Source organism: Pseudorasbora parva, chromosome 24 (assembly GCF_024679245.1).
Source record: "Pseudorasbora parva isolate DD20220531a chromosome 24, ASM2467924v1, whole genome shotgun sequence".
Classification (NCBI taxonomy): domain Eukaryota; kingdom Metazoa; phylum Chordata; class Actinopteri; order Cypriniformes; family Gobionidae; genus Pseudorasbora; species Pseudorasbora parva.
Genome location: NC_090195.1, coordinates 27,055,663 through 27,070,164, shown reverse-complemented (window position 1 = coordinate 27,070,164; position 14,502 = coordinate 27,055,663). Strand labels below are relative to the sequence as shown.

The window sequence follows — 14,502 nt, the reverse complement described above, 5'->3', positions numbered from 1 at the left end:
AAAGCCTACTACCAATTAAGCATATTAGGTGATGTGCATCTCTGTAATGAGAAGGGGTGTGGTCTAATGACATCAACACCCTATATCAGGTGTGCATAATTATTAGGCAACTTCCTTTCCTTTGGCAAAATGGGTCAAAAGAAGGACTTGACAGGCTCAGAAAAGTCAAAAATAGTGAGATATATTGCAGAGGGATGCAGCAGTCTTAAAATAGCCAAGCTTCTGAAGCGTGATCATCGAACAATCAAGTGTTTCATTCAAAATAGTCAACAGGGTCGCAAGAAGCGTGTGGAAAAACCAAGCCGCAAAATAACTGCCCGTGAACTGAAAAAAATGTCAAGCGTGCAGCTGCCAAGATGCCACTTGCCACCAGTTTGGCCATATTTCAGAGCTGCAACATCACTGGAGTGCCCAAAAGCACAAGGTGTGCAATACTCAGAGACATGGCCAAGGTAAGAAAGGCAGAAAGTCAACCACCACTGAACAAGACACACAAGCTGAAACGTCAAGACTGGGCCAAGAAATATCTCAAGACTGATTTTTCTAAAGGTTTTATGGACTGATGAAATGAGATTGAGTCTTGATGGGCCAGATGGATGGCCCCGTGGCTGGATTGGTAAAGGGCAGAGAGCTCCAGTCCGACTCAGACGCCAGCAAGATGGAGATGGAGTACTGGTTTGGGCTGGTATCATCAAAGATGAGCTTGTGGGGCATTTTCGGGTTGAGGATGGAGTCAAGCTCAACTCCCAGTCCTACTGCCAGTTTCTGGAAGACACCTTCTTCAAGCAGTGGTACAGGAAGAAGTCTGCATCCTTCAAGAAAAACATGATTTTCATGCAGGACAATGCTCCATCACACGCGTCCAAGTACTCCACAGCGTGGCTGGCAAGAAAGGGTATAAAAGAAGAAAATCTAATGATATGGCCTCCTTGTTCACCTGATCTGAACCCCATTGAGAACCTGTGGTCCATCATCAAATGTGCGATTTACAAGGAGGGAAAACAGTACACCTCTCTGAACAGTGTCTGGGAGGCTGTGGTTGCTGCTGCGCGCAATGTTGATGGTGAACAGATCAAAACACTGACAGAATCCATGGATGGCAGGCTTTTGAGTGTCATTGCAAAGAAAGGTGGCTATATTGGTCACCGATTTGTTTTTGTTTGGTTTTTGAATGTCAGAAATGTATATTTGTGAATGTTGAGATGTTATATTGGTTTCACTGGTAAAAATAAATAATTGAAATGGGTATAAATTTGTTTTTTGTTAAGTTGCCTAATAATTATGCACAGTAATAGTCACCTGCACACACAGATATCCCCCTAAAATAGCTAAAACTAAAAACTAAAACTTCCAAAAATATTCAGCTTTGATATTAATGAGTTTTTTGTGTTCATTGAGAACATGGTTGTTGTTCAATAATAAAATGAATCCTCAAAAATACAACTTGCCTAATAATTCTGCACTCCCTGTATTGAGAGTCATCAATCCAGGCTAAAGTCAATAATTAATTACCATTCCATGATATTACAAGTGTCAAAAAGAAAATGTTGGAACATGAACATGAAACTAAACCTTCAGTAGGTGGCAGCAGGTGATCGTCTTAATGAGTGAGTCACTGAGTCGTTCATTCAAAAGAATCATTCAAATGCTGAATCGTTCAGTAATACACTTGTGTTGTTGCTGTGAGTGAGACCCGTTACGGGTCTGCTGTGAACAATTTTCACTGCTGAAATAGAACAAAAACACTAAATATTGCATCTAAAATGTAAGTGACTAAGTGAATGTTAAGTAGCTAGTTGTTTATGGAACTGTCATATGAAATCAGTGTCATTTTCAGTCGTGATTGTATTCAGGAAAACGCTTAAGTGTTGTAATTTCTCCTCGAGAGGCAGCGCGAGCGTCAACAGCGTGACCGTATTATTGTCAGTTCATTATATATTATCCACTATCGATCGCCACTTACACTAAATTAATGCACAAACATTCTTGCATTTTGGTGAGTCGCTAGGTATATTTTGTTTTAATCAGGCTCTTGTCCGTCAGGCAAGTAAAATTCTCTTTCACTGGTTCCTTCAAAATATCCACTTGTCACGGACAAGCGTTAAAGGGGGGGTAAAACACAGTTTCATGTCAATCTTGAGTACCTATAGAGTAGTATTGCATCCTTCATATCTCCGAAAAGTCTTTAGTTTTATTATATTTATAAAAGAAATATAGGCTTGTACCGAGTCTTTCCGGAAAAAACTGAGCAGCTGGAGGCGTATCGTGTGGGCGGAGCTAAAGAATGACGAGCGCGCAGCTACTGCACGAGAGCTTCTGAAAGTGGTGACATCGTCATGCGTGGAAAAGAAAACGTTACTCTAATAAACCATTGCTATCAATCAGATTCATCTAATACAGTTATGATCCAGAATCAGATGTGGAGGATGAAATAAATTGAACAGGAGAAACAGCAGCAGCAGGCCGTCCGTCTCTGTGGTATGTACTGTATTTAGTGGCCTGTCAACATTTGCGTTTGTTTACTCGTGGTATATGAGGACATGATTCGGTTTATGGACTATTGTATGCGACTAAACCTTAGCAGTAGCAAGCAAAACGGTTTTGCACGTCAGATAATGTATAAAAAAACAATGGAGTAACGTTAGCGCATTTGAATGAAGAAGCACGCTTTGTGAGAACGTGCCCTAGCCTATGTTTGGGTGGTTTTACAATAAACAAACTGACATTTTAGTCAGCTAAACAAATATATTTAAATACACACCATACAACGCATGCTCCATTGATAAATTAACTATACACGATCATGTTGTTTACTGATGTTTAGTTACGCGACGATAGCCAACAACATAAATTAGACATTTGAAGCAGTTTTACTCACCACCTGCTTCCAAAGCACAACCGTGAACCTTTATCGCTGGGACCGCTCCGTCAAAAACACACTTCTTGTTGATTTCGTGATGTCCTGAGATGTTGGGACGCTTCTCGTCATTTCTGCGTTCAAATCGGTTCAAATACAGCCCTGCCTTCCTGGAATGCTGTGCGGGCGCATTAAAGTCATTTGACGTCATCCATAGGAATAAAGTGGAGCGCGGCGCGACAGAAGTGTTGCACGGACGAGTGGATCTGCAGCTTGAGAGAGTGTTTATGGGCGTGCATTTCCTCTCTCGCTCTAGTCACGCGCGCGCACCCTTCCGGGAGAAGAGCCCGTACGGCCCATACAAGGACCTTCCGCTCTGTTCACGTCGAGCCGACCCATACTTGAAAAAAAACTCTCCGAAACTTGTGAGAAACCGGAAGGAGTATTTTTGACACAGAAATACTCCATCAAACGTCCAACATTAGTTTTTGAAACTTTGTCTATGTTTAGGATAGGAATCCAAGTCTTTAACAGTGTAAAAAGCTCAGTATGCATGAAACAGCATTTCACCCCAAAATAATGCAATTTTTTTTAAACGAAGCATGAACACGTTACAGTGCAATCAATCAATCAATCAACTTTGTTTATATAGCGCTTTTACAATCACGATTGTGTCAAAGCAGCTTCACAGTGTCAAACAGGATAATATTGCGACAAAATTAGATTTGCCTGTCCAGTCGTACTGGAGAAAACAGTGATGTTATCAGCTTATTTTAATTTATCATATAGCAACAATGTTGGCAGATCAGTATTATAGTTTATAGAATTAAATAAGACCTAATTCATACATTTTATTTGTATAATAAGTTGAATAACTTTAATCATATTTTTAGTGTCCCCAACTGAGCAAGCCAAGCCAAAGGCGACAGTGGCAAGGAACCAAAACTCCATCAGGGCGTGACGGAGAAAAATAAACCTTGGGAGAAACCAGACTCAGTCGGGGTGCCAGTTCTCCTCTGGCCTATTAACACACCGTGTAGGATTATTATTCTGGCAACCTTACAGGTCAGAAATCATATTAGATTGGAATATTCAAAATTTCAGGGACAGATTATTTGGAAATAAATGATGGGATGGGGCGTCGAGTGCACCCCGCAAACACAATCAAGTCTTCTAAAGAATGTTTTACCACCCTTTAAAGTTTAACTTTAAAGTTTCTGTCATTAAGCCATCATATTAGTTGGAAAATAATGGGGGGTTTTCATGATCAAAAAATAAAAATAAAACAATAAATAAATAAATATTTAATAAAATATATAATATATATTATTTAATAAAAAACGTTCTTGTTTTAATTAAAACAACTTTCTCTCCCCTCTTTTCTGATGACATGTGAGCCATGGGCTGAGCAATAAACCCATCTTTCCAGCAACCTGTCTCTCACATGAGATCATAGCAGTTAAAGGAATAGGTCACCCAAAGTAGATATATATATATATATATTGTGTAAAAGCTGAATATTGAGTGAATATTCTTTAAAAATATATTTTTTGTGTAGAAAATCTCATTAGAAAATCTCATTATTTACTTACCCTCATGTTGTTCCCTTTGAACACAAAAAAATATATTTTTGAGTGAATATTCTTTAAAAATATATTTTTTGTGTTCAAAGGGAACAACATGAGGGTAAGTAAATAATGAGATTTTCTACTTTGGGTGACCTATTCCTTTAACTGCTATGATCTCATGTGAGAGACAGGTTGCTGGAAAGATGGGTTTATTGCTCAGCCCATGGCTCACATGTCATCAGAAAAGAGGGGAGAGAAAGTTGTTTTAATTAAAACAAGAAAGTTTTTTATTAAATATTAGGCACAGGAATAAAATAAAAAAAAGACTTTCATAGAGAAACAATGTATAATTATAATAAACACTGCTATAAAAATTAAGAAACTTCAGTTCTGATTTCATAGTGACTTCTAGCGACTGATTCAAGAGAGATAATGATTTGAGCAAGTGGTAAGTACACAGATAGATGCTCGTACTTGTCATTCCTTGTGTCGGGGATGCTTCTGTGGTAGCCGAGACGGTTACTGATGAGTACATTGAAGGCATGCTTATGATAGCCCATATCTCGTACCTCTTGATCCTGCTTGCTAAAAATCATTCCTGAAATCAGAGATCAGAACACATGTAGTGAACGGCACATTCTGGGGCCCCTCTCTCACTGACCACAGAGGAGAAAAGGTTTGCTGTATTCAATTGTCCAACACATCAGATAAAAAGCAGAAGTGAGAGGAGTAACTCGATTTACGCACTGCCATCAACTTCCTGTGGTCATGTGCATATTAAGTTTAAACTCATAGAGAGAGAGAGAGAGAGAGAGAGAGAGAGAGAGAGAGAGAGAGAGAGAGAGAGAGAGAGAGAGAGAGAGAGAGAGAGAGAGAGAGAGAGAGAGAGAGAGAGAGAGAATTCACACTCATTCTGTATAATAATAACAAACTGTTATTATAAACATTATTAGAGGTTATGTGACATTGCACAGAGTTACCGTAACCAGTGTATGCCACGCAAGTGTGCCCTTGGTCAGGAAGAAAAGTAACCAGAGCGTGCTTTTTAGCTGATTACAATGTCATTAGTTCAATAATCGTAAGGGATCGATGATAGTGTTCTTGAGGATTTATCTTAGATACGACCGAAAGCACCTGTGTATTCACACTTTGTTCCGTTTTGTTTTTTTAATCCTCCTATCCGATAATTCACACTGTTACAGCCTCTAAAATAGGTGTTTTGTTTTTAATGTTAAAGTAGTTATAATTAATTTTGTTTCTTTATTAAATTAATTTAGAAAAATATTTGAAGCATTTTTTGTTTGTTAAATTCATGTTCTTGTTTTTTAAAGTGCTGAGCAAGCGGCCCGCGGCCGACAGCGAGTTAACCGCATGTTTAATCAATTTAGTCTCTCAATTCAATACTTGACTTGTCTTGTCTAAAGCCAACATATATTAAACACTTTAATTACATCACAATGTTTATGTTTACTAGGGATGCACCGAAATGAAATTCTTGGCCGAAGCCGAAGCCGAATAATAATGAAATTCTTGGCCGAAGGCCGAAGGCCGAATACCGAACGCGGTGTTTTGCATTTTTTCCATTTATTTGGCAATTTTTTTACCATTACAATATTTAAATAGTAAAAATGTTTTTTTTTTGCTATTTTGTGTTGCTTTTCAGAGAAATAAATCAAATAACAAAAATACAATTTCAAAATATTTATTTAACACTGAACATTTTTTTTAACATTCCAGCAGATATTATGCACAACATAACTTAAAATAAATAATTAGTAAAATAAAAAAAATATTTTTATTTGGCCATCTTTGAAGCCCCCCTTCTTGAATAGCCTATGTTAGGCCTATAACTGACTGCTGAAAAAATTTAACTCTGTATGTCTACAACTACAATTGAATAGTGCAAAAAATGTGGATGAACCCACAACAAATAAATAACTTAGCCTACTTCTTCAGGAAAAGTGGCAGGTTCTTCTTAATGAAAAGTAGCTTCTCTGCTTTCTCACATGAAAGTCGGTTCCTCTTCTCATCGATGATATGAGATGCAGCACTAAACAGTCTCTCGCTGTCGGTGCTTGTGCATGGAGCAGACAAGTACCTGCAGAATAGTTGAAATTTTTATTGCAGTTTTCTGACAGTTGCTCATTTCAAAACGAACAATGTCTTCAAGATAATGAAATGGTTGAAACCCAGTGTAGGCCTACTATTTTACTTCACTGAAAATAGTTAATTTTTTTCACAAAATACATCATATAAAATATAGGTAGTAATATTTTTCTATGTTTCCTTTTGTTAACATTATTGCATTAACTAACAATTAGCAATACATTTGTTATGGTATTTATTAATCTTCGTTAATGTAAGATAATACAAAATATTTAGTTCATGTTAGTATAAGTGCATTGACAATTTTTACCAATAGGACTACCACTTTTGATACTTTTTTATTTCAAAAATTAAAAATTTGATACTTAATTTTAATACTGTATTAGTAAATGTTAACATTAAGATTAATAAATGCGTTTAATAATGTGTTTTCGTTGTTAGTTAATGTTAAAAAATAGAAACTACTTATAAAGTGTTACCATAATCCAAAATATAAATAACATTTCCCATACAAGTAGCCTACCTCCGTGCCATCTGCGCCAGGTCGGGAAAGCGGCCTTGATTGGTCCTCCAAAATTCGAGAGGGTTATTGCTCCTGGGGATGGGGACTTCTGAGAGATAACTATCTAACTGTTGAGCGGTTGAGCTTGTCCTCTGTCTTCCAAATGGGGTATTCTCTTGGAGGATCTCATCGAACATGTCAGACAGCGAAACTGTGCGCGGCTCATCTGCAGTACGAGCGCGTTTACTCTCTGCGCTGTTTTCATCTCCTGCGCTGTGCATCACCTGACCGTCTCCATCACCTAGCGGCTTTCCCAAATCCAACTCGGCCTGGATCATTTCTCGTGTGTGCAGCTTTTTCCCCTCATCCAAGTAATGATCTTTATATCGTGGATCAAGCACAGTCGCGATGCAGTACAGGGGTTCTGAGTCCGCCTGACTAAATCGTGTGCTGACAGCTTCTAAGAGCGCACTTTTAGTTGTTTTCACTCCGTGGTCTGTTTCAGCCTCTTTGTTTAAAAGACGCTTTAGTGCTGCAAGTAAGGGTATGATGTCTGCCACAGATGCATCAGATGAGCTTATCTCTTTTGTTATCTGCTCAAAAGGGGCGAGAAGAGAGAGAACGTTCTCGATTAACACCCACTGGTATGCGGTGAATGTCGCGGGCAGGTCATGATCTGCTATGTATGTAGCCAAGACTCGCTTTTGCGCAAAAAGGCTTTCCAGCATATAATATGTACTGTTCCACCTTGTGCTCACATCTTGTTGGAAACGTTTTTGTGGCATTCCGAACTGTTCTTGAATAGATTGTAGGCGCGCATAGGCAAGTGGCGAATGCTTAAAATGGCCAACAATTTTCCTGCCTATCGCTATCACATCTGCTATACTGCGCTGACTCAACAATCCCTCGTTGACCGCCAGTTGAATTGTGTGTGCCATACACCGTATGCCTTTCAGATTGCTATCTTCCATGGCTTTAGCCATATTTCTTGCGTTGTCACTGACTACCGCATGCACTTTAGATCGGTCAATACGCCAAGTGTCAAACATGTTGGCGAACGCCTCGGATATGGCTACAGCTGTATGGGACCCTCTAAACTCTTGTGAGTGAAGCACAATCTTTTGTAGCTTGAAATCTGTGTCGATCCACTGCACAGTTAAACTCAGCATACTGGTGGGGCTCACATCCGAGCTCCAAATATCAGTCGTGAAGCTGAGGGCTGCAATATCTGTAGCCAAGAGCTCATGGACGTGAGTTGAAACGACATCATACATCTCAGGTAAACACACGTCTGAGAAATACCGTCTACTTGGCATGGTGTAACGGGGCTCAATATGGTCTATAAGCCTGCGAAATCCAACATCCTCTACAACAGAGAATGGTTGATCATCCAATGCGATGAATTCCATTATCTTTTTAGTAATGCCTTTAGCTTTGGCACTGTCACTGGTAAACTTTTTTGCCTTTTCTAAGAAGTCAGCCACAGATGGAGTGTGTGTCAGACTGGGAGGAGGTACTTTCCTTTTCGCTGCTGCTGTTGCCGCCGCGGCCGCCGCCGTGTCTTTCTCGTACTCTGCATGATGTTCGGGGTGTCTTGATTTTAAGTGATAAATTAAACTTGAAGTGCTGTACGTTTTTGCAGATGCACCCCCTCTGGACAATTCAGCAGAACAGTGTTTGCAAACAGCCGTTTTTGCGTCTTTCTCTGACACTTTAAAGTGCTTCCACACTGCTGACATGTTTGCTGCATGCACGCGACTCTCACTCTACGCGGGTTACTATTTGATCGCGTCATTAAAAACGTCATTGTTCGGCAAAATTTATTCGGCCTTTTTACTTATTCGGCCAAACACCGAAAGTGCTTTTTTTGGCTATTTTCGGCCGAATAATTTCGGTTGCCGAACATTCGGTGCATCCCTAATGTTTACTATTCACCACCAAAGTAAAAAGTCGTTTTTGACATGTTGAGGGCTTGAGGCATGGGCTGATGCTGCTCGCAACGGCGCTCGCAAACAAAACGGCCTACAATCTACAAATAAAAATAAATAAAAATATTACAAAATATATGCAGGATGTCTTACCTTAAATAAATACAGATCCGATCTTCAATTCCTGCGCTATATGCACATTTAACGGAGTTCACATCAACGAAAGCAACAGATATGAGCTGCATTATTCGTTATAAGCTCATGCTCAAACACCACAAAAGAATTGATTTGTATTAGTGGCCAAATATTAATCCGTCTCGAAATAATTTAGAAAGGCATTTACTCTTGATCTTTTTACAATGGGATAGATATCTGATCAAAGAAAACAAATGAAGTGAGGAGTTGGAGCTGCACTGAAGGAACACTCGCTGTTGCTGCTGGTGCAGACACTGAACAGAGCGCGAGCTGTCACTGTCTTGACAGTCGTGTGGTCTCATGTTGTTTCCACCAGTTCTCATAGTTTCTTTTAATTAATTATTGTCTAAATTATAAAAAGGAGAAGCCTTAAATGAACCACCACATAAGTGCCGAAACCATATACTAGTAATGTAAGTTAAAGGTAAGGACGATAATCGCACAACCTATTCGATATTCTAAAATTAAATCAACTAATCGAATATTCGAAAATCCGGACTCATCCCTATCCATACCCTAACAATTTGTTGCCTCTGACAAGCACTTTCTGCATTTTTTTACCTAAATGGTAAGCAGAAAACACTGAGGTTTGTCACAGACTTGTCCCACTGCCTAGAACGCCATTGTATGCTTTTTCAAGTGCTTCCATACTTGAAAAACAAACAGAAAATGACTATTTACGTACATATTTACAGTGGGTCTATTCACACGGGATTAGTATTAGAGGTAATTTTTCTGAACTTTTTACAGAAGGTAATCATTACTGACAATGTCTAAAAAGATTACAGAGATGGCACATTCGGACAGGACTAAAATCACTGAGCTCTAGAAATAATTACTTTACCCCACCTCTCCATGTTAAACTAATCCTGTCCAAATAGGGCTTTAGAGGGCAAGACGGTGACCCATAGTACCAAGCCTGAGAAGGACAGGACTTCTCATTGGTCTACAAGCAGTTTCTGCCCTTCACCTATTTTGAGACTAATTCCCAAGGTTTAGGCTGGCAAGAATCCATTAATATGTTTGGAAACCTTAACATTTGTGTAAACTACAACACATCAGTGGTATATGTAAGTATTCTCAGTGATGGCTAAAGTTTTAGTACAACATCTTACACAAATTCAGCTGTTACCATACACATTAACACATGCATATTTTTCAATCATGTTTGAACTATGTGTTCAGAACGTTGCCAAATGTTTTCAGGTGTATTTTGGTGAGTAATGCATTGGTAAAGCTTTAAAGACACTGGTCTAACTGGATGTTACACAGGGGTATGCATGTGACATTTTATGCATCTTTTTCTGAGCCTCCCGTCCAGAGAGACAGCAAAAGACACATCAATTTTTGTTTTCTCTCCAGACCAGCCCATGAGAGCAGAGACATCAACAGATTCCAAGTCGTTAGGCATGAGATGGTATAACATTTTCATAGAGTTAATTGCTTAAAATTTTGTCACTGTATACGTAGTATATGATATGGAAATAAGTTGCAAAAAAGTGTTGTCATACTAGGAGGTTTAATAACTTTTCTTATAACAAAAAGAATTCTGAATATATAAATACAAAAGCAATACACAACAATATTGATTAAGTAAACAAATGTTCCAAACAGATTAAAGATTATAAAGACCAAGAGGCATCACTAAAATAATCTCAGTAGTTAAAGAATTAACTAACATTAATATAACAATGAGCAATAGTTAATATTAGTTACTATTAGTTGCTATAGTAGTTGGTAACACTTTACAATAAGGTTTCATTTGTTAAAATTAATGTAATAACTAAGATTAACCACGAGCAATACATTTGTTATTGTATTTGTTCATCTCTGTTAATGTTAGTTAATAAAAATACATCATGTTAGTTCACAGTGCATTAACTAATGTTAACAAATACAACATTTGATTTTAATAATGTGTTAGTAAATGTAGAAATTAACATTAACAAAGATTAATAAATGCTGTAGAAGCATAGTTCTTTAAAAGGGGGATGAATTGAGAAACCAACTTTCCCTTGAGCTTTTGATATATAAAAGGTCATGGTTATATAAGAATATCCTGTAAGTTTCAGAGCTGAAAACGTCCTTTTTAGTCAAAGAAAAGCTTTTATAGACACCAGGCCCAGAAAACGATCGTGTTCGCATCTTGACGTCATCAACTGGCGAAACACCGCCTCTACAGAATAATAAGCATGTGTAATTCAGTAGCCCCGCCTACCGACTTATGGAGCTAGCAGCAATAAACATGCCTATTCCTGCACTATTCCTGGTTGTGGAAAAACACAGTCGCTGCATACGCTTCCTTCATTAGGATCCTAATATTAGTTCTAGCTCACGTTGGGATGACATGGTGTTCGCTTCATTTCACTGCGGTATCGTTTGTAAACAAATCTCAGGTCGATGCTGGATTTGTAGACATTTGAGATTAAAACACAATGCTGTTTCTTCTATATTGGATCCGACAGAAAAAATGGTGCAACACACTTATGTGAGTAAAACGTGTTTTTTATATGTAATAGTATTGAATTAATATAGATCGTTTTGCTTATATGTACGTGTCCAACAGAACATACCTTTAGCACGCTGGACTCAGACATGTATGGGCCAGGGCTTGCAAAGCCCACTGTCCCGGGGCTGTGTGTTTTCCAGATGGGCTACCAAAACGGAAAGCCCGTCGGCAGGTCGATGAATCTCATAATTTCCCTTTCTTGTTCTGCGCTATTCTCTCTCTCTTAACTTGACATTTGAAGGGTCCTATCAAAAATTTAAGGGCCTTTTTTTAAGCGACATTTCGCTCTTATATCGACTGATTATGCAAGCTATGCAATACAAAAATAATAGTCCAATCAATCGCGGGTGGATGAGAAATAAATCATTGTTTGTTTAATAAAGACGTACTTGAATCATTCCGGTTGGCGCTTTCAAAACAACCCCTCCCTCATGTGAACTGAACTGACGGGCATAGATATGACGGAAGCTGAAGCTCATTAAATATGCAAATCTTATCCAATCCTAGCCGTGGGCGTTTACTTCCAAGTCTCCAGTGGGTCACGCCCATCAAAACCCAGTGTTCAGAAGAAGAGTGTAGAAAATAGCCTTTTACTTATTAGTTATGATGTTTTTGAAAGTAAAAACCACACAAACGTCATTAGTTGACCTCAGACAACAGAATATAAAAATAAAAAAGCCACTTCATGAGAACTTTAATAGATCATGTTAACTAAATCTTATTGTAAAGTGTCACCCAGAAGTTATCCTTTGTTAATTTTAATTTAAGTTCAAGTTCAAGAGTTTTATTTGTCACATACACAGTTATATACAGAATACAACCTGTATTCTGAAATTGATTTAATGATCAATAGCTATATATCCATCTAAAGTTGCACATTTAAAGGTCCTGTTTTTCATGTGTTTTTGAAGCCTTGATTGTGTTTACAGTGTGCAATATAACATGAGTTCATGTTTCGCGTGTAAAAAAACACCGAATTTTTCACCCAATTTACTTATCTGTACAGCGCTGTTTTCTCTGTCCTAAAAACGGCCTGATGATTTCCTTGTTCTATGAAGTCCCTCCTTCAGAAATACGTAACGAGTTCTGATTGGACCAGCGCTTCTCGTGTTGTGATTGGACAGAAGCTTAGCGCACTTTGCCCAGAAAGGTCCCGCCTCTTACCATAACGGGGAGATGCAAGCGCTCAATGTGCGCTCTTCTCCACGTGGGAGAGCAACGAGACCACGCCCCCCTATTTTGCATTTTCTTGTGGGCGGAGGGTTAGTCAACAAACGGTTCTAGTGACGTCATTCCTGCAAGGAAGTGCCAAACCCGCCGTTCACTGAAGGCTTTGAAAGGGAACTTCTGTTAAATAAAATATCTCGCTTGGCATTGAACTTTGAGCTTTATAGTTTTACAGGTATTATTTATGCTCTAACAGCAACATTACACACTAACTAAAGTTTGAAAGATGGAATCGCGAGGAACAGGACCTTTAAGATATAACAATTTTGTGCATACATAAAACATTGGTGAATAAAGTGGTGAAAATTGGTGACATTTCCATCCAGTGAGCTGAAGAGAAAAAAAATTGTCACTTCCTTGATAAACTGGTGCTAAATATCACTAAGAAAATGGAAGTTTCTGTAGAAGGAGAAGCCACTGTATATAATAATTTCATATTTATAAATGACTTGCCATGCCGTTTGGGAACACAGTCGTGTAAAACAGTTAATCTGGGAGGTAATTTTACCAAACCACTTTGACGTCAGACTTTGCTCAGGCAGTTCAGAATTACCAAAAGAGTTCTGTGCAACGAGATCAGTCCGCTGGTTAATCCAGTTATGCCGTCCAATCGCAAAGTCATTACTTTTTTTGATACGCATCAAAGAATTTTTCCGTTATGTGTTTCCATCTTAGTTACTTAATCAACTAAATTGAGCACATATATTTTTTAATGCGCATTTTTAGAATTCATGTGCATTTTGTTGTTTCAATCCAGCGTTCATGCGATATCCCAAAGTTCCCATAAAAATAAATGGATGATGTAAGCTCATGACCATTTAAATAATATTAACGGTTGCAACTTTTGATTTTAATAAAGTATTATTAAATGTTGAAATTAACATTAACTAAGGTTAATAAATGTTTTAAAAGTATTTTTCATTGTCATTGTTCAGTGCTAATGGAGTTTTTTTTAATTATTATTATTCTACATTTCTACATTCTACATTCAGCTTGACACTCTAGGTAGAGTTAATTTCTGTAAATGAGCGGCACTGGCTCTCTTTCTCACTCACTGAGACCAGTGGGCATTAACTGCTGTGTCGCAACTAGTGTTCTATTTTGTCAGCTATTTTCATCAACCTTGTCCTGTTTTTGTTCAGTCAAGTTTTAGTCGACTAAATTTCTGGGCGTTTTAGTCTAGTTTTAGTCAATGTAAACTTAAGTCATATTTTTCTCATGCTGCTTTATGGTTAAACTGATTATAAACTGTTTTCTTTTGAGAAATGCATCTTTAAATTGTCAGAACTATTGCACAAATGAAGAGAATGTCAACTCATATACGTGTTTTATTTAACCTCATCTTTTCCTGATTTATTATAGGCTATTTATCATATAAATTAACACGCTCTGTCTACAATATAAAAAACTGATAAAACAGTGAAATTCTTAATAGTAATTCTAATAATTCCAAATTACAATAATGTTTTTCTATTAAAACAGCAAACAATACAGCCGAGATCCATGTTTGGATTTATTACAGTTAATCACTGAGAAGATTTGGACACATTTAATCGCTGCAAACAGCACAATGGGGCTTGTGACCGGACACAGGCCGACTGAATGAAACT

General features: G+C 38.0%; 2 protein-coding genes across 2 annotated transcripts in view; both read right to left on the bottom strand.

Annotated features, from left to right (window-relative positions):
- Positions 1–14,502, bottom strand: part of galnt11 (UDP-N-acetyl-alpha-D-galactosamine:polypeptide N-acetylgalactosaminyltransferase 11 (GalNAc-T11)) — a 48,621-nt gene that overhangs the window by 28,367 nt on the left and 5,752 nt on the right. Inside the window, exon 3 of the mRNA XM_067434950.1 lies at positions 4,900–5,023. Within this exon, the coding sequence (XP_067291051.1) occupies positions 4,900–5,023 (124 nt within the window). The remainder of the gene's footprint in view (positions 1–4,899; positions 5,024–14,502) is intronic.
- LOC137064266 (zinc finger BED domain-containing protein 4-like) lies at positions 5,810–8,832 on the bottom strand. The gene is made up of 3 exons (XM_067435639.1): positions 7,055–8,832; positions 6,392–6,523; positions 5,810–5,843 (listed from the first exon to the last, which is right to left on the bottom strand). Exons 1-3 carry the CDS (start codon positions 8,770–8,772, stop codon positions 5,810–5,812), a joined length of 1,884 nt encoding a protein of 627 aa, XP_067291740.1. The 5' UTR covers positions 8,773–8,832.